Source organism: Schistocerca gregaria, chromosome 11, assembly GCF_023897955.1.
Source record: "Schistocerca gregaria isolate iqSchGreg1 chromosome 11, iqSchGreg1.2, whole genome shotgun sequence".
Lineage (NCBI taxonomy): Eukaryota > Metazoa > Arthropoda > Insecta > Orthoptera > Acrididae > Schistocerca > Schistocerca gregaria.
In genome coordinates this window covers 123,338,574-123,359,595 of record NC_064930.1, presented here as the reverse complement: position 1 = coordinate 123,359,595, position 21,022 = coordinate 123,338,574, and the positions used below count along the sequence as shown (strand labels likewise).

The window sequence follows — 21,022 nt, the reverse complement described above, 5'->3', positions numbered from 1 at the left end:
TTCGCCGATCACATTGTAATTCCGTGAGAGACAGCAAAGGACCTAGAAGAGCTGTTGAACATGATGGACAGTGTCTTGAAAGGAGGATATAAGATGAACATCAACAAAAGCAAAACGAGGGAAATGGAATGTAATCGAATTAAGTCGGGTGGTGCTGAGCGAATTAGAGTAGGTAATGAGACACTTAAAGTAGTAAATGAGTTTTGCTATTTTGGTGAGTAAAATAACTAATGATGGTCGAATTAGAGAGGATATAGAATGTAGACTGGGAATGGCAAGAAAAGCGTTTCTGAAGAAGAGAAATTTGTTAACATCGAATATAGATTTAAGTGTCAGGAAGGCGTTTCTGAAAGAATTTGTGTGGAGTGTAGCCATGCATGGAAGTGAAATATGGACGACAAATAATTTGGACAGGAAGAGAATAGAAGCTTTCGAAATGTGGTGCTACAAAAGAATGCTGAAGATTAGATAGGTTTGATCACATAACTAAAGAGGAGGTATTGAATAGAATTGGGGAGAAGAGAAATTTGTGGCACAACTTGACTAGAACAAAGGATCGGTTAGTAGGACATGTTTTTTAATTTATTTTTATTTTTTTAAGAAATCAAGGGATCACCAATTTAGTTTCGGAGGGCAGAGTGGAGAGTAAAAATCATAGAGAGAGATACCAAGAGATGAATACACTAAACAGATTCAGAAGGATGTAGGTTTCAGTAGGTACTGGGAGATGAAGAAGCTTGCACAGGATAGAGTAGCATGGAGAGCTGCATCAAACCAGTCTCTGGAATGAAGACCACAACAACAACATCAGTATGGCAATGCACGCTATCACATAGCAGCGTCTGCGAGGCAATGTTCTGTGGACAGTGACATTCCTGAAATGGTCCAGACTGCCCGGAGACACAACATGAACCCAGTGAATCACCTTTAGGGTGAGTTAGAAGGCCGACTTCGCTCTAGACCTCTGCACGTAACATCCCCGTCATCTCTCATTGTGGCTCTTGAAAAAGAATGGGCTCTGAATCCTCCACAGACATTTGGACACCTCACTGAAACTGACCTCATCAGAATTCAAGGAGTCACTTTAATGGCAAACAGCGGGCACACCACATAAAAATGTGAACTAGTATGTGGTCAAAGTGGTTCAAATGGCTCTGAGCACTATGGGACTTAACATCTGAGGTCATCAGTCCCCTAGAACTTAGAACTACTTAAATCTAACTAACCTAAGGACATCACACACAACCATGCCCGAGGCAGGATTCGAACCTGCGACCATAGCAGCAGTGCAGTTCTGGACTGAAGCGCCTAGAACCGCTCGGCCACATCGGCCGGCAACTAATATGTGTCCCAGTACATCTGATCAGATAATGTACCTCTTGTTTGAGAAGTTTCTAATTCCACCCACCCAACAATTCCTTTTCGACGGAACGTGCAGGAAACTATGCCCCAAAGACAGGATGCATGCCAAGGTGGGTTTTGCTATTTAATATGTCACAGAACTGTTGTCCCAACAGCGGCGAATTTTCTCTGGCTACAGGATGTGTTCACACTCTATCCAATATTTCCTTCTCTACAGGATGTCTCGGAAATGAAGCTCCAACAAAGTAGCATAGTAGTCCCAATAGCGCCAAATACACATTTGCTCGAAAGTTCCCGACAACTGCTGCCTGACATATCCTTATGGCTAGGAATCAGTTGCAAGATGACCGCACCCTGCCGACGAGGTTGCTGCTACAGGCTGCCTAACAAGTTGTGACCCATGAGTGGCGAGTTGTCATTATTCTTGCTGCTCATAGAGGACAGTCTATGAATTAAAAAAAGGAATACTGCTCTGTAGGGTGTCGCACAAGTATGGTGCCTAAAATGACAATTACACTCTGTCTCAAAAGTTCCTAACTACGTCCTGCCAGACAATACCTACTCTGCAGTATTTCTAGGAAGTGTTGATCATTTGTAAAATGACTACAGCCAGGTTCCCTAACAAGTTGGGACCTGTGTGTGGCAGCTTGTCAACGTTCACGGCGAACAAAAGCATAGCCGGTGCATTAAAAAAAAGAATAGTCCACAATTTCCAAATACACCGTGCCTCGATGGGCCCTACACACTACCTAAAAAGTTCTTCTTTACAGGGTGTGTAGGAAGTATTGCTCATTCATAAGATGACTACACCCTGACCAAGTAGTTTGCTGCTATAGACAGGCGGTTCAGTCCGGAACCGAGCTGCTGCTACGGTCGCAGGTGCAAAACCTGCCTCGGGCACGGATGTGTGTGATATCGTTAGGTTAGTTTTTTTGTTTTTGGGGGGGGGAAGGAGACCAGACAGTGTGGTCATCGGTCTCATCGGATTAGGGAAGGATGGGGAAGGAAGTCGGCCGTGCCCTCTGAAAGGAACCATCCCGGCATTTGCCTGGAGTGATTTAGGGAAATCACGGAAAACCTAAATCAGGATGGCCGGACGCGGGATTGAACCGTCGTCCTCCCGAATGCGAGTCCAGTGTCTAACCACTGCGCCACCTCGCTCGGTTTAGGTTAGTTAGGTTTAAGTAATTCTAAGTTCTAGGGGACTGATGACCTCAGATGTGTAGTCCCATAGTGCTGAGAGCCTTTTTTTCTTTTCTATAGGCAGTCTGACAAATCGTGACCTGTTCTGGATGTCAACATTCGTATTCCATCAAAAGGAGAGGCAGCTCATTAAAAACAAATAAAATAAAATAAGGTAAAATAAAAAGTATTCCACAGCACGACACAGACGTATGGTCCCAAAAGAGACAATTACACTGTGTCTCGAAAATTCCTGACTACACCCTGCCTAACAATCCCTACTCTACAGTACTTCTAGGAAGTACAAAAAAAAAAAAGTTTCAAATGGCTCTGAGCACTATGGGATTTAACATCTGGGGTCATGAGTCCCCTAGAACTTATAACTACTTAAACCTAACTAACCTAAGAACATCATACACATCCGTGCCCGAGGCAGGATTCGAACCTGCAACCGTAGCAGTTGCGCGGTTCCGGACTGAGTGCCTAGAACCAGTCGGCCACCGCGGCCGGCTCTAGGAAGTACAGATCATCTGTAAAATGACTACACCCTACCAATGAATTTGGCTGTTACTGAGTCCCTAACTTGTTCTGACCTACGTGTGGTAGCCCGTCAACAATAGTGTTGAAGACAAAGCATAGTAAATACACTAAAAAGTAGAAAAAAAGGAATTGTACCCCGCAGCTAGGTACTGAATAACAGTCCCAAAGTGCGAAATACATCCCATCTCAAAGGGGCCTAACTACACCCTGCTTAAAAAATCCTCCACTACAGGGTGTGTAGGAAGTATTGCTCATTTATGATCAAAATGGTTCAAATGGCTTTGAGCACCATGGGATTTAACATGTGAGGTCATGAGTCCTCTAGAACTTACAACTACTTAAACCTAACCAACCTAAGGACATCACACACATCCATGCCCGAGGCAGGATTCGAACCTGCGACAGCAGTAGTCGTGTGGTTCCGGACTGAAGCGCCTAGAACTCCTCGTCCGCTTCGGCCGGCGCTCATTTACGAGATGACTACACTGAGACCAGATATTTTGCTGCAAAATTCTGTCTAACAAATTGTGACCTATTTCTGGATGTCAACATTCGTATTGCACACAAAGTAGATTCTGCTTATTAGAAAAATAAAAAGAAAAATAAATCTTAAAAAAATGGGAAGAGCATATGGTTTGACCAAAAATACTTACAACAAGAAATGTATATCTAGAAAAACTAAACTAAAACACTACACCACAGTGGTACAACCAGAATGTTTATATGGATCTGAATACCTAACGATGAACTATAACATGGACAAAGTAGAGATACTGGAAAGAAGGATTATTAGAAAAATTAAAAAGTGCAGATGGGTGGAAAATAACAAGTAATGAGGAGATCTACAAAAATATAGAGAAAATATCTCAAGTAATGGCCAAACGAGGATTAACGTTTTTTGGACATCTCTACCACATGGATGGAAATAGACTAAAAAAACAAATACTCCTATTTTTCTGGAAGAAGAAATCGACAATAGTGTGGATTACAGATGTAAGAAAAGATCTTGAAAGAAACAACATCAAAGAATCGGAAATAGCAGAAAGAAACGGTTTTAAAAACTAATGACTAAATTTGGAAGGCTTTGAAAGCAGAAGAAATAAAAAATCGAGAACAACACGGACAGAAGAAAGGAGGAGACTTCATGGGGTGAAAATGAGTGAATACTGCAAAAATAGGAAACAACAACAAAGGAAGAATAGGAACTGAAGTTGTTAACATAATCCTAGGTGGTCAATACGATTGTAAAAGGGGAAAAAAATAAAAAAAAAACCTTTAGTCTACAGTATGATCCATAAGTATAGTACCAAAAGAGCCAACTACACCCTGTCTCGAAAGTTCCTAATTATAGCCTATATAAGAATGACTATTCTACAGTATGTCTAGAAAGTATTTGTCCATTAGTGATACGACTACACCCTGCCCACAAAGTGTGCTGCCTACAGGGTGCCCAACAAGCGGCGCCCGCTGGCTGGCTGTGAGTCAACATGTTGTGTTTTGTGCCGCTGTCGGTGCACAGGGAGCGCTGGCGGCAGCAGCGGTGGCGGCGGCGGCGGCAGCGGGGCGTGTTCTCCCGGAGCTAGGCTGGCGCTCATGTCGGCCGGCTCGCCCTGCTCCTACATGGCGCACGAGCGGCTCAGCTACGCGTTCAGCGTCTGGCGGATGGAGGGCGACTGGTCGCAGCACGTGTAGCGCCGCCCCGGGCCAGCCAGGTGGGTACCGCGCCGCGCTGCACAGCCTGTCTCGGCATCCCGACCACAGTCTGGTCGTGGGGGCGGGTCGCGTGGAAACCAGTGACACACTGTCCAGTAATGTTGAAAAGGCCACTAGGTGGCACGGGAGGCAGGCTCGCCAGTATTAAAGGAGGTGGGGGTCATTCACAGTAGAGAAGCAGCGACATCACAATGGTTCAGTCCAGAGAACTCAGTGACTTTGAATGTGGCGTGGTCGTTAGATCTGACCTGAGTAACAAGTCCATCAGGAAAATCATATGTAAATTGAAGCTGTAGAGGGGAAGAAATGGAAGGAAAGGCAGGGGATCGTTGCAGTCAGCTGCATTGGGATATCAGTGGCGATCAGTAGTAATGTGTACTGCACCGGGTTTCGAACCCGGGACCTCCTTCTTACAAGGGAACCTCCCCATCGCACTCCCCTCAGATTTAGTTATAAGTTGGCACAGTGGATTAGCCTCCAAAAACTGAACACAGATCAATCGAGAAAACAGGAAGTTACGTGGAACTATGAAAAAAATAAGCAAAATATACAAACTGAGTAATCCATGCGCAAGGTAGGCAACATCAGGGATAGTTTAACCTCAGGAGCACCGTGGTCCCGTGGTTAGCTTGAGCAGCTGCGGAGCGAGAGGTCCTTGGTTCAAGTCTTCCCTCGACTGAAAAGCTTATTTTCGCAAAGTTACGATATGTCCGTTCGTTCATTGACGTCCCTGTTCATTGTAAGAAATTTAGTGACTGTGTTTTGCGACCGCGCCGCAAAAGCGTGCGATTAGTAGACGAAAGGACGTGCCTCTTCAATGGGAACCGAAAACATTTGATCGCGTGGTCTTAAGTCAATCGATTCCTCCACAGGAAAACACGTCTGATGTATTCTATACGACACTGGTGAGGGCATGTGCGTCACGTGACAGGAATATGTTGTCGGGCCACCTAACTTGTACACTTGGCGAATGGGTAAAAAGATTCTTCTACCTTGCCCGATTTAGGTTTTCTTGTGGATGTGATAACCACTCCCAAAAAGCGTAAGAATTTGTCACAGACTGAAAATAAAAAATTACAGTTTTCACACGAGGGAAGTCCTGAACCAAGGACCTCTCGTTCCGCAGCTGCTCACGCTAACCACGAGACCACGGCCCTCCTGAGTTCCCACTGTCCCTGATGTTGCCTACCTTGCAGATGGATTATTCAGTTTGTATATTTTGCTTATATTTTTCATAGTTCCACGCAACTTCTTCCTGTTTTCGCGATCGATCTGTGTTCAGTTTTTCAAGGCTTATCCACTGTGCCAGCTTATAACTAAATCTGAGGAGGGTGCAATGGGGAGGTACCCTTGTTAGTAGGCAGGTCTGTTAATCACTGCACCAGCCGGGACACGGCATTATCGCAACTACGCACACTATCTTGGCACGCCTCACAACCAATTCACACTTCGCTCCAGACTCCAGCATCCGACATCACACTGTTTATTTTGAATAGTATTATTCCCTGTACATGTTGTAGATAAAACAAAACTGTAAAAAGATGAAAAACGAAAATTGTAAGATGTACGACTTGTTTTAAAGCATCACGTAGCAGGTCTATAATTTGATAAAATGAAATGAAATGATGGTACGGCATTGTTGGCCGGGAGGCCCCATGCGGGGAAGTTCGCCGTATTGCAAGTCCTCTTTAGTTGACGCCACTTCGGCGACTTGCGAGCCAATGATGATGAAAGACACACAACATCCAGTCATCACGAGGCAAAGAAAATCCCTGACTCCGCCGGAAATCGAACCCGGGACTCCGTGCGCGGGAAGCGAAAACGCTACCGCAAGACTACGAGCTGCGGACATTTTGTATAATAAATAAATACGCTCCTGGAAATGGAAAAAATAACACATTGACACCGGTGTGTCAGACCCACCATACTTACTCCGGACACTGCGAGAGGGCTGTACAAGCAATGATCACACCCACGGCACAGCGGACACACCAGGAACCGCGGTGTTGGCCGTCGAATGGCGCTAGCTGCGTAGCATTTGTGCACCGCCGCCGTCAGTGTGAGCCAGTTTGCCGTGGCATACGGAGCTCCATCGCAGTCTTTAACACTGGTAGCATGCCGCGACAGCGTGGACGTGAACCGTATGTGCAGTTGACGGACTTTGAGCTAGGGCGTATAGTGGGCATGCGGGAGGCCGGGTGGACGTACCGCCGAATTGCTCAACAAGTGGGGCGTGTGGTCTCCACAGTACATCGATGTTGTCGCCAGTGGTCGGCGGAAGGTGCACGTGCCCGTCGACCTGGGACCGGACCGCAGCGACGTACGGATGCACGCCAAGACCGTAGGATCCTACGCAGTGCCGTAGGGGACCGCACCGCCACTTCCCAGCAAATTAGGGACACTGTTGCTCCTGGGGTATCGGCGAGGACCATTCGCAACCGTCTCCATGAAGCTGGGCTACGGTCCCGCACACCGTTAGGCCGTCTTCCGCTCACGCCCCAACATCGTGCAGCCCGCCTCCAGTGGTGTCGCGACAGGCGTGAATGGAGGGACGAATGGAGACGTGTCGTCTTTAGCGATGAGGGTCGCTTCTGCCTTGGTGCCAATGATGGTCGTATGCGTGTTTGGCGCCGTGCAGGTGAGCGCCACAATCAGGACTGCATACGACCGAGGCACACAGGGCCAACACCCGGCATCATGGTGTGGGGAGCGATCTCCTACACTGGCCGTACACCTCTGGTGATCGTCGAGGGGACACTGAATAGTGCACGGTACATCCAAACCGTCATCGAACCCATCGTTCTACCATTCCTAGACCGGCAAGGGAACTTGATGTTCGAACAGGACAATGCACGTCCGCATGTATCCCGTGCCACCCAACGTGCTCTAGAAGGTGTAAGTCAACTACCCTGGCCAGCAAGATCTCCGGATCTGTCCCCCATTGAGCATGTTTGGGACTGGATGAAGCGTCGTCTCACGCGGTCTGCACGTCCAGCACGAACGCTGGTCCAACTGAGGCGCCAGGTGGAAATGGCATGGCAAGCCGTTCCACAGGACTACATCCAGCATCTCTACAATCGTCTCCATGGGAGAATAGCAGCCTGCATTGCTGCGAACGGTTTATATACACTGTACTAGTGCCGACATTGTGCATGCTCTGTTGCCTCTGTCTATGTGCCTGTGGTTCTGTCAGTGTGATCATGTGATGTATCTGACCCCAGGAATGTGTCAATAAACTTTCCCCTTCCTGGGACAATGAATTCAAGGTGTTCTTATTTCAATTTCCAGGAGTGTATATCACAGTATCTTCTCTGGTTTGGACTCTCGAGGACGAAGTAGCTGCCATTTCAGATACCGAATTGAGAGTGCCCTCGTCAGAATTCAAGCCTTGATGATGAGAGGGTGGACACATTCCATATTAATGTCCACTGACGTGAGTGTCTGGGTACTTTTCTCGTAAAAATAAAGAAAAATAAATGGAAGAGGTCGCTTTTGCGGCTAAGCCTCGTGAAAAGCCGAAAGCCAGTTCAGAAGGAAATGTGAAATAAGCGTTGTTGTGGAACTTCAGTTTTTGATACATCATTTTAATAAATCGCAGACGATCTTGTCAGTCCATGATCGTACTTGTATGTACCATGAGTGACGTAAGAAAACTGCTGTATGATCTAAGAAAGTGTTCACTTGTTCCAAGGATTAGCGCAGCGTTCGTCGAACACCTTGTTGCGACACGCTGGTGTGTCAGATGACTCGCGATATTTGTAATGTCTTGTAATCTTCCGCACATAAAATGTGCAGAATACGACAAATTCTTTCCTGTTCAACACTCTTACTTAATAAACTTGTAAGGTTAGTTTCTGATAGTCGTTCGGTAATTTAAAAAGAAAAAACATATTTATCGACTTTATGCTTTTTTGTCATCTAGGGAAAAAATCAGATGTAGGGCTCTCGCGAAAGTTTGAAACGTACTGTAATGTACATCTACACAGATACCCTGAAAGGCAGCGTCCGGTGAGAGGCAGAGGGCAATCTGTAACTCTACTCGTCATTTCCTTTCCTGTTCAACTCGCAAACAGAGCAAGAGAAAAATTGAAACATCCCCTTCGCCGCTTTACCTCCGAGGATGTCTCCCGCAGTCGGAGACGAAACGTCAGGAGAGAGTTATATACTTCGACCACAGCCTATCAGCCCGGAAGTTTTAAGTGAAGATAACACCGGCCGTGAAAGCTTACATTGTATGATCCCCTTAGAAAAATTAAGAATGACTGTGCTGGTAAACCCCTTACGTTATTTGATTTTCAAACAGCTGAGCAAAATTGAACGTACTCAGACATTTCTCTCTTTTCTTATTCTGATCAACACTAAAGTGACACAAATTTTTTTAGTGCAATGCAATCCGACTTTCAATAATCGCTACAAAAGCCCTAAATAGCAATAACCTATACCTTTCATGAATCACTTACCTCACGAAAATCTTCGTTACTCGGACTACTGCAATACAGCGAGCGCCACTACTGCCAGATAAATAAAAGACTCAAACTACTGAAGGCACTAACTACTGATACGCATACTCAGCAAATGAAAGATTTTGATAGAGAACAAACAATGTATTTACCTTAATAGTGTTCAAAAGTTATAATATATATATATATATATATCAGTTCATGACATCCCGTCTCACAAATTTCATTTTTCTGACGTCCAGATCATCCGCTCTCAAAACTCCGCCATCTCTCTCCCCACATCCACCACTGCTGGCGGCTCACCCCCAACTGCGCAACGCTACGCGCAGTTCACATCCAACTGCCCAACACTACAATAGCGAATATGCCAACAATGAGTCGAACCAGCCACAGACTGCACACAGCACAGCCTGTGATTTTCATACAGAGCGCTATGTGGCGTTATCAACATAAAAACCTAAACAGCCTACTTACAAAATGACTATCTATATGCCTCAGCGTTAGCTATAATTTCCCGCACCTTATCTGGGTGCTCCTTACGTGCTGTGTATGCTGTCGGCAGTAGAATCCTTCCGCAGTCAGATTCAAATCCCGATTCTTTAAAATTCGTCAATTTAAGTTGTAAGTAGGCTGTTTAGGATTTTTTGGTTGGTAACGCCATGTACCGCTCTATATGAAAATCACTGGCTGTGCTGTGTGCAGTCTGTGGCCGGTTTGCATTCTTGTCTGCTATTGTAGTGTTGGGCAGTTGGCTGTTAACAGCGCGTAGCGTTGCGCAGTTGGAGGTGAGTCGCCAGCAGTGGTGGATGTGGCGAGAGAGATGGCGGAGTTTTGAGAACGGACGATCTGGACGTGTGTCCATCAGAGAGAGTAAATATGTAAGACTGGATGTCACGAACTGGTATATCAAAATCTTTCATTTGCTAACTATATGCCTATCAGTAGTTAGTGCCTTCAGTAGTTAGAATCTTTTATTTAGCTGGCAGTAGTGGCGCTCGCTGTATTGCCGTAGTTCGAGTAACGAAGATTTTTGGGAGGTAAGTGATTCATGAAAGGTATAGGTCATTGTTAGACAGGGCCAGTCTTTTGCAGGGATTATTGAAAGTCAGATTGCGTTCCGCGAAAAAATATTGTGTGTTAGTTTAGTGATGATCACAATAAGTAAAGAGAGAAATGTCTGAGTACGTTCAGTTTTGCTCAGCTGTTTGAAAATCAAATAACGTAAGGGTTTTACCAGCACAGTAATTCACTAATTTTTGTAATGGGACGTTTCATAAAGTTCCTGAAGCATCTCTGTAACACTTGCGTGTTGTTCGAAACTACCGGTAAACAAACCTAGCAGCCAGCCCCTGAACTGCTTCGATGTCTTCCATCGATCCTACCTGGTGCGGTTCCCAAACACTCGAACAGTACTCGACAAGAGGTCGCTACAGCACTCTATATGCGCTTTCGGTTGCAGGTGAAGCTTTCTTTCCCACAATTCTGCCAAAAAACCAAAGTCTACCATTCGGCTACCCTCCCAAAGTTCTCATTTGCCGGTTCCATTTCATATCGCTTTGCAACGTGACGTCGAGGTATTTAAACAACATGTAGGGACCGATTGTCAGAAATAGGTCACTACATCAAAGAATAACTATATCACTGCACGTAAATTAACACTTCACGAAATGTTTATGAAGCACTGTACACTTGTAGGGACCGATTGTCAGAAATAGGGCACTACAAACATAACTGTGTCAAGCAGAACACTACAAATCCTCTATCCGAATATTTTCCTACTTATCTGCATATATTTTTCCATATTCAGTGTTAAGTGGGATTCATCACAGAAACTAGCAATTTTGTGTAAGTCATCTTGTACGTTCCTAAGTCAAATAATTTTCACCCCTTACCGTACACCTCAGCTTCATCAGGAAACAACCGCAGATTGCTGCCCACACTCTCTGCTAAATCGTTTACCTACACAGAGAGCAACAGCGCTCCCATCACACTTCCCTGGGGCACTCCTGACGGTACCCTTGTCTCCGATGAACACTGGCCGTCGTGGACAACGTACTCGGTTCTATTATTTAAGAAGTCTTCGAGCCACACACTTATCCGGAACTTCTTCCTTCGTTAACAGCCTGCAATGGGGCGCGTTGTCAAGTGCTTTCCGGAACTCTAGAAACATGGAATCTGTCTGTTGTTCAGCCATTGTTCGGCGTATATCACGTGACAAAAGGCTGCCGGTTTGTGTGGCCGAGCGGTTCTAGGCGCTTCAGTCTGGAACCGCGCGACCGCTACGGTCACACTTTCGAATCCTGCCTCGGGCGTGGATGTGTGTGATGTCATTAGGTTAGTTAGTTTTAAGTAGTTCTAAGTTCTAAGGGACTGATGACCTCAGATGTTAGGTGCCATAGTGCTCAGAGCCATTTGAACCATTTGACCACGCTGAATTTCGGACGAGCGATGTTTTGTATAACCATGCTTCTCAAGAAAGTTTAATACATTCGATCTGAAAATATTTTGAAGAGCTCTGCAGCGAACAGATTCAAAATGGTTGAAATGGCTGTAAGCACTATGGGACTTAACATCTGAGGTCATCAGTCCCCTAGAACTTAGAACTACTTAAACATAACTAACCTAAGGAGATCACACACATCCATGCCCGAGGCAGGATTCGAAGCTGCCCTCGTAGTAATCGCGACTGAAGCGCCTAGAACCGCTCGTCCACAGCGGCCGGCGCACCAAACCGAGGTTATGGATATTGGTCTGTAATTTTGCGGGTCCGTTCATTTGTCGTTCTTATATACTCGAGTCACGTGTCATATTTTCCAGTCGCTTAGGACTTCGTGCTGGGCGATACAGTCTCGATAAATGCAATCCAGGTAAGGCGCCATTGCCGTAGAGTACTGGTTGTAGAACCGAACTGGTATTCCGCAAGCCACCGAACGGTGTGTGGCGGAGGGCACTTTACGTGCCACTGTCATTACCTCCCTTTCCTGTTCCAGTCGCGTACGGTTCGCGTGAAGAACGACTGCCGGAAAGCCTCCGTGAGCGCTCGAATCTCTCTAATTTTACATTCGTGTTCTCCTCTGGAGCTATAAGTAGGGGGAAGCAATATATTCGATACCTCACCCAGAAACGCACCCTCTCGAAACCTGGACAGCAAGCTACACCGCGATGCAGAGCGACTCTCTTGCAGAGTCTGCCACTCGAGTTTGCTAAACATCTCCGTAACCCTATCACGCTTACCAAATAACTCTGTGACGAAACGCGCCGCTCTTCTTTGGATCTTCTATATCTCCTCTGTCAACCCGATCTGGTACGGATCCCACACTGATGAGCAATACACGAGGACAGGTCGAACGAGTGTTTTGTAAGCTACCTCCTTTCAGATCTTTCAGCTGTTTCTCTTCGCGAGGGGTGCTGTCTCCAGTACGGGAGTGTGTCCGATGGTCCGATGGCGGTACGTTTGGTGTGCCCCCAGAGGAGAAGAGGTCGGGAAAACGCGGTGTTCACGGAAGCGCGTGGTCAGTTTGTGGTGTAGCGGCGCGGTCTCTGCGCGCTGTCTGTCGCTTCTGCTATCGCTACCGTGTGGGGCGTGTGTGGCGTCTGGTGAGCGGATCCGGTGTCCGGCGGACGGCGCTTATCAGCTGCGCTCCCTGTGGACTGCCGGCGAGCGCGCACAGCGGCCACTGCCGCTCTGGGGAGAACCACCGAGTCTGCACTCGGCTGCAGTCACTCTGGCCTCCGACTCTCTGCACATCCAGTAGCCTCAGCCTACCACCCACACATATGTATTGTTTTGGTCTTCAGTCCAGAGACTGGTTTGGTGCAGCTCTCCACGCTACTCTATCCTGTGCAAGCCTATATCCTTCTGTATCTGTTTAGTGTATTCATCTCTTGCTCTCCCTCTACGATTTTTACCCTCCACGCTGCCCTCCAATGCTAAATTTCTGATCCCTTGATGCCTCAAAACATGTCCTACCAACCGATCCCTTCTTCTAGTCAGGTTGTGCCACAAAGTTCTCTTCTCCCCAATTCTATTCAATACCTCCTCATTAGTTACGTGATCTACCCATCTAATCTTTAGCATTATCCTGTAGCACCACATTTCGAAAGATTCTATTCTCTTCTTTTCCAAACTATTTATCGTTAACGTTTCACTTCCATACATGGCTACACTCCATACAAATACTTTCAGAAACGACTTCCTGACACTTAAACCTATGCTCGATGTTAACAAATTTATCTTCTTCAGAAAGGCTTTCCTTGCCATTGCCAGTCTACACTTTATATCCTCTCTACTTTGACCATCATCAGTTATTTTGCTCCCCAAATAGCAAAACTCCTTTACTTCTTTAAGCGTCTCATTTGCAAACCTAATTCCCTCGGCATCACCTGATTTAATTCGACTACATTCCATTGTCCTCGTTTTGCTTTTGTCGATCTTCCTCTTATAGCCTCCTTTCAAGACACTATCCATTCCATTCAACTGCTCTTGCAAGTCCTTTGTTGTCTCTGACAGAATTACAATGTCATCGGCGAACCTCAAAGTTTTTATTTCTTCTCCATGGGTTTTAATCCCTGAACCAAATTTTTCTTTTGTTTCCTTTACTGCTTTCTCAATATACAGATTGAATAGCATAGGGAAAAGGCTACAACCCTGTCTCACTCCCTTCCCAACCACTGCATCCCTTTCATGCCCCTCGGATCTTATAACACCCTTCTGATTTCTGTACAAATTGTAAATAGCCTTTCGCTCCCTGTATTTTACCCCTGCCAGCTTTAGAATTTGAAAGAGAGTAGTCCAGTCAACATTGTCAAAGGCCTTCTGTAAGTCTACAAATGCTAGAAAAGTAGGTTTGCCTTTCCTTAATCTTTCTTCTAAGGTAAGTCGTAGGGTCAGTATTGCCTCACGTGTTCCAACATTTCTACGGACTGGAAACTGACTTCCCCGAGGTCGGCTTCTATCAGTTTTTCCATTCGTCTCTAAAGAATTCCCGTTAGTATTTTGCAGCTCTGACTTATTAAACTGATAGTTCGGTAATCTTCACATCTATCAACACCTGCTTTTTTTGGGATTCGAATTATTATATTCTTCTTGAAGTCGGAGGGAATTTCGCCTGTCTGTACAACTTGTTCACCAGATGATAGAGTTTTCTCAGGACTGGCTCTCCCAAGGCTGCCAGTAGTGGTCAGAAAATGTGCGAAATGCTTGTAGGGATGTTACAGAGCAGGTTGTACTGAGACATAAATGTCAAGAAAGAAACTCGATACGTTGCTAACGAGACAAATAAAAGCAATTATGGCGTCGCGCGCTCGCATTCAAGCGGCCTGCGAGCCGCGGTGTTGCCCAACGAGTGCTTTTATTTGTCTCGTTAGCTGCGACTTGAAGTTACGCGCGCCACGATGTGATTGGCTAACTGGAATGCTAAATAACTCAGAAACGGCGCAACGTATCGAATTTCCCTTGTAACATTTATGTCTCAGTACAACCTGCCCTCTAACATCCCTACAAGCATTTACACATTTTCTGACCACTACTGACAGCCTTGGGAGAGCCAGTCCTGAGAAAACTCTACCATCTGGTGAACAAGATGTATCAGACAGGCGAAATTCCCTCAGACTTCAAGAAGAATATAATAATTCGAATCCCAAGAAAAGCAGGTGTTGAGAGATGTGAAATTACGGAACTATATATATATATATATATATATGGTGGTCCATTGATAGTGACCGGGCCAAATATCTAACGAAATAAGCATCAAACGAAAAAACTACAAAGAACGCAACTCGTCTAGCTTGAAGGGGGAAACCAGATGGCGCTATGGTTGGGCCGCTAGATGGCGCTGGCATAGGTCAAACGGATATCAACTGTGTTTTTTTTAAATAGGAACTTCCATTTGTTATTACAGATTCGTATAGTAAGTAAAGAAAAATGAAAGTTTTAGTTGGACCACCTTTTTCGCTATGTGATACATGGTGCTGTAATAGTCACAAACGTATGGCTCTCCGTGTCAAAGCAGTCAGAAGACTGACGACCCCTCGAAAAATAGACGGATGTAAGGAACGCTGCAGAGTCTTAAAACCGCGATATCCGTTTTGAAAGACTAGGAATTTATATTCATCCTCCAGCACCGGTTCCGCCATCTCGTTGCGTATCTGCTCTGTCTGCGGAGTGCTTTTGAGGAAGCGGCACTTTGCGATCCCCTTGAGAGCGCATACCGGCGGTTGCGTGAGTGTGAGACGGCAAAGGCCAGGGGGCGGTAGCGATACGCGGTCCCGCTGGAGAGAGGCAGGCCGCCTCTGGACAAGTTCCAGCGCGCTCCCTATCGGGGACTAGCGGTCGCCACCGCCGCTCTTACGTCTCCAGCGCATTCCAGATTCCAGGAACCCCCCCCCCCCCCCCCCTGATCCTGGGCGTGTGAACAGCGCCGGAGAAGTCCCACTGCTGAATCAAGGGCAGTCCATGTCGCGCAATGCTTGCCACACCCCGTTTCCGTACAGCCTGGTTCACACTAGGAATGTCGATATTTTTAAAAATATCGGGAATCAAGTATACCGATGTTTAAAATGTGTTACCATCGGCACTCGATACATCGACAGAAGTATCGATATACCAATATTCCTGCGATGAAATATCGACGTAGCTGCTTATAAAAATATCGGCTGCAAGTTGTAAAGTATGCTGCCGGCTATAGAGCTGTGTATTTAACTATTGATTCCTTATTACATATTCTATACAGCAACAATCTGGCTGAGTGATGACTGGGAGTTGTGTGATATCCATAGGTTAGTTAGGTTTAAGTAGTGCTAAGTTGCCGGTATCTCGTGGTCGTGCGGTAGCGTTCTCGCTTCTCACGCACGGGTTCCCGGGTTCGATTCCCGGAGGGGACAGGGATTTTCTCTGCCTCGTGATGGCTGGGTGTTGTGTGATGTCCTTGGCTTAGTTAGGTTTAAGTAGCTCTAAGTTCTAGGGGACTGATGACCTCAGATGTTAGGTGCCATAGTGCTCAGACCCACTTGAACCATTTGAATGTGCCTCCAATACAACACCTGTGGCACCAGCTCCGTCCCAGTGGCAGTATCCAAGATACAATTTGCAGAGATCCCGGTTACCCTTCCGGCTCCTACTACAATAGCGGCCGGCCGTCACCCTATTGTGCTCCAGAGCTCAGGTGCCACGACGTCCGTCTGGCTACTTCCTGTGTTTAAGCAGGACCAACACCTGTGCGGGCCTTCCACCCAGAGCTTCAGTTCTGCCTGCCTTTTCACCTCCACTGGCGTTCCAACCTCTGCTAGTATAGGCAATCATTCATTACGCTGTTCTGATAATAAAGACACTCCGTCACCTTTCAGGACATAAGCGTTAACAATTATTTACAAGGCGTACGTGATAATGCCATCATGGACTGTGCGGCTGGTCCCGGCGGAGGTTCGAGTCCTCCCTCGGGCATTGGTTTATGTGTTTGTCCTTAGGATAATTTAAGTTAAGTAGTGTGTAAGCTTAGGGACTGATGATCTTAGCAGTTAAGTCCCATAAGATTTCACACACATTTGTGAACATTTTTTGATAATGTCAGTCTCCTTTATAAATTGATATATACTATGTACAACCTATCACATGATACCTAATTCTCGCTGTAGATTACGTCAAAGTATGCTGATGAGTGCTTGTAAGGTACGAATTTCATGGCCACCTTACAGTCTGGTAGTGAAAGATGGACATAGGAAAACCGGAAGAGAAAAGAATCGAAGCATCTGAGATGTCGTGCTACAGGCGAATGTTGGAAAATTAGGTGGACTCATAAAGCATGGAATGAGGAGGTTCTGCGCAGAATCGGAGAGGGAAGAAATATGTGCGAAACACCGACAAGGACAAAGGACAGGGTGACAGGACGTCTTTTAAGACATCAGGGAGTGGCTTCCACGGTAGAGGGAGCTGCAGCGGACAAAAGCTGTAGAGGAAGTCAGACAGATATTGGTTGTCGTTGTTGTGGTCTTCAGTCCTGAGACTGGTTTGATGCAGCTCTCCATGCTACTCTATCCTGTGCAAGCTTCATCACCTCGCAGTACCTACTGCAACATACATCCTTCTGAATCTGCTTCCTGTATTCGCCTATTGGTCTCGCTCTACGATTTTTATCCTCCACGCTGCCCTCCAATAGTAAATTGGTGATCCCTTATGCCTGAGAACTTGTCCTACCAACCGATCCCTTCTTCTAGTGAATTTGTGCCAAAAATTTCTCTTCTTCCTAATTCTGTTCAATACCTCCTCATTAGTTATATGGTCTACCCATCTAATCTTCAGCATTCTTCTGTAGGACCGCAATTCGAAATCTTCTATTCTCTTCTTGTCCAAATTATTTATCGTCCATGTTTCACTTACACTCCATACAAATACTTTCAGAAACGACTTCCTGACACTTGAATCTATAGCCGATGTTAATTTCTCTTCTGCAGAAGTGCTTTCCTTGCCATTGCCAGTCTACATTTTATATACTCTCTACTTCGACCATTATCGGTTATTTTGTTCCCCAAACAGCAAAATTCATTTACTACTTTAAGTGTCTCATTTCCTAATCTAATTCCCTCAGCATCACCTGATTTAATTCGAAGTCGATGAAGTTAAGCAATTCTAGTACCTATGCAGCAAAATAACCAATGAAGGATAGAATAGTGAGGACATCAGAAGCAGACTAGCACTGCCAAAAATGGCATTCATGTCGAAGAGAAGTCTACTAACATCAAACATAGGCCTCAGTTTGATGAAGAAATTTCTGAGTATGTACGCTTGGAGCACAACATTTTATGGTAATGAAACATAGACTGTGAGAAAACCGGAACAGAAGAGAGTCGAAGCATTTGAGATGTGGTGCCACAGACGAATGGTGAAAATTAGGTGAACTGATACGGTAAGAAATGAGGAGGTTCTGCGCAGAATCGGAGAGGAAAGGAATATGTGTCAACACTGACAAGGTGAAGGGACAGGATGATAGGGCATCTGTTAAGACATCAGGGAATGATTTCCATGGTACTAGAGGGAGCTGTAGAGGGCAAAAACTGTTGAGGAAGACAGAGGTTGGAATACATCCAGCAGATAACTGAGGACGTAGGTTGCAAGTGCTACATGGAGATGAAGTGGTTGGCACAGGAGAGGAATTCTTGGTGGGCCGCATCAAACCAGTCAGAAAACTGAGGACTAGAAAAGGATAAAAAAAAAGAAAAAAGAAAAGATAAAGCTATTCATACGCAGCGGCCATAACACTGAAATTAAAGTTGACTGCGGCATACCCACGACGACGAAACTGACGAGTGCACTCGTGTCGCTGTGTCTGCAAACAGTTTCGTGAAAACTGGCTTCACGAGACGACTTTCGCAACCTGGTGTCTTTCTGCAAAGTAGCCTTGAGACACGCGTGCCTGGTGTGTGTCGGGGCAGCCACTGCCGGCTACTGCAGTCGCCAGCCGGCTATCTGCTGTGACGTGGCGTATACGACACACGAGACAGCAGCCAGTGGCCATGTACGCCAGTGTGTGTGTGTGTGTGTGTGTGTGTGTGTGTGATGTGCTCTGGGGCAGCCTCGAGGCGTTCCAGACCTCCGCTGCCGTGTGTCGCCCTGCTGTGGGAATGTTTACATCCACGGCCGCCTGCGTGTCCCTGCGCTGTGACGCTTACGTACGCACCTCACGCAACGCGGCGAGCGGTGCCGCGCTCTGGATTACGGCGCGTCTACCTCCCCCTCCACCCCTCCCCCCTGCCCCTCATCTGCTAGACGCTACATCCTCCCCCTCCTCGTCCTCTATGTCACCGCTGGCGCTTCTGCAAAATTTCCCTGCGACGCCATCAGTTCCGCTTGCACCACAGACAAATCAGACCACGCGCAACTCATTGTAACGAAACCAGCACCTCGATCTGGCGAGTTCTACACTACCGGCCATTAAAATTGCTACACCAAGAAGAAAGGCAGATGATAAACTGGTATTCATTCGACACATATACTAGAACTGACATGTGATTACATTTTCACGCAATTTCGGTGCATAGATCCGGAGAAATCTCTACCCAGAACAATAATCTCTGGCCGTAATAACGGCCTTGATACGCCTGGGCATTAAGTCAAACAGAGCGTGTACAGGTACAGCTCCCGATGCAGCTTCAACACGATACCACAGTTCATCGAGAGTACTCACTGGGGTATCGTGACGAGCTAGTTGCTCGGCCACCAATGACCAGACGTTTTCAGTTGGTGAGAGATCTGGAGAATGTGCTGGCCAGGGCAGCAGTCGAACATTTTCTGTATCCAGAAAGGCCAATGCGGGACTTGCAACATGCGGTCGTGCATTATCCTGCTGAAATGTAGGGTTTCGCAGGGATCGAATGAAAGGTGGAGCCACGGGTGGATTGGCTGTCGAAGCACCATACCGTGGCCCGCACGTTCACCGGATCTGACTTCCCCGGATTTCTTTCTGTGGGTAAAGTTGAAGGATATTAGCCATCCTTATCCACCGACAACGCCTGACAACATGCGTCAGCGCATTGTCAATGCATGTGCGAACATTACGGAAGGCGAACTACTCGCTGTTGAGAGGAATGTCGTTACACGTATTGCCAAATGCATCGAGGTTGACGGACATCATTTTGAGCAGTTATTGCATTAATGTGGTATTTACAGGTAATCACGCTGTAACAGCATGCGTTCTCAAAATGGTTCAAATGGCTCTGAGCACTATGGGAGTCAACTGATGTGGTCATCAGTCCCCTAGAACTTAGAACTACTTAAACCTAACTAACCTAAGGACATCACACACAGCCTTGCCCGAGGCAGGATTCGAACCTGCGACCGTAGCAGTCTCACGGGTCCGGACTGCGCGCCTAGAACCGCGAGACCCATGCGTTCTCCGAAATGATAAGTTCACACAGGTACATGTATCACATTGGAACAACCGAAATAAAATGTTCAAACGTACCTGCGTTCTGTATTGTAATTTAAAAAACCTACCTGTTACCAACTGTTCGTCTAAAATTGAGAGCCATATGTTTGTGACTATTACAGCGCCATCTATCACAAAGGGAAAGAAGTGGTCCAACTAAAAGATTCATTTTTCTTTACGTACTACGCGAATATGTAATAAAAATGGGGGTTACTGTTTTAAAGAACGCAGTTGATATCCGTTCGACCTACGGCAGCACCATCTAGCTGGCCAACCGTAGCGCCATCTGGTTTCCCCCTTCATGCTAGACGAGTTTCGTTCTTTTTAGTTTTTTCGTTTGACGCTTATTTCGTGAGATATTTGGCCCGGTCACGATCAATGGACCACCCTGTATACTACCGGTTACTTTCGAGTTGGTGGCTTACCTACAGAGAAGAAAAGCTGTATGCTTTACAAATCATACTTTAGCAACATATCGAAATACGTAGATTGCTGTGACAGCAGCATTATTATACTTGTGTGAATAGAGTACGACACCAGCATGTAGGGTGCAGGATGTTTGTGGCGGCGCGCCGTTTTAAGAGTACCGCGGCCCGTTCATGCGGCCAGAGGACGGCTGTGAGAGGGAAAGGAGGGGGAGGAGGTAGAGAGAGGGACACGGGTGGTGCTGGGTGCCGGCTACTGTCACCGCAGGAGTAAACTTTCCCACAGGCTTCTGGAATCTGTCGCCCGCGTTAAAACGACGCACCGAGGCGGCTGCGTAAGCGGCGGAGCGGTGACAGCGCGCAAGCGCAGTAGCCAGCAAAAGGCGCGCATGCGCAATGGCGCATAGTAGCGGAAACAGTA

The 21,022-nt window shown here is 46.4% G+C and overlaps 1 protein-coding gene across 1 annotated transcript in view; it reads left to right on the top strand.

Moving 5' to 3' along the window:
- LOC126295058 (homeobox protein B-H1-like) overlaps positions 1–21,022 on the top strand; it is a 159,848-nt gene that overhangs the window by 85,647 nt on the left and 53,179 nt on the right. Inside the window, exon 7 of the mRNA XM_049987305.1 lies at positions 4,604–4,796. Coding sequence (XP_049843262.1) covers positions 4,604–4,776 — 173 coding nt within the window. The 3' untranslated portion in view covers positions 4,777–4,796. The remainder of the gene's footprint in view (positions 1–4,603; positions 4,797–21,022) is intronic.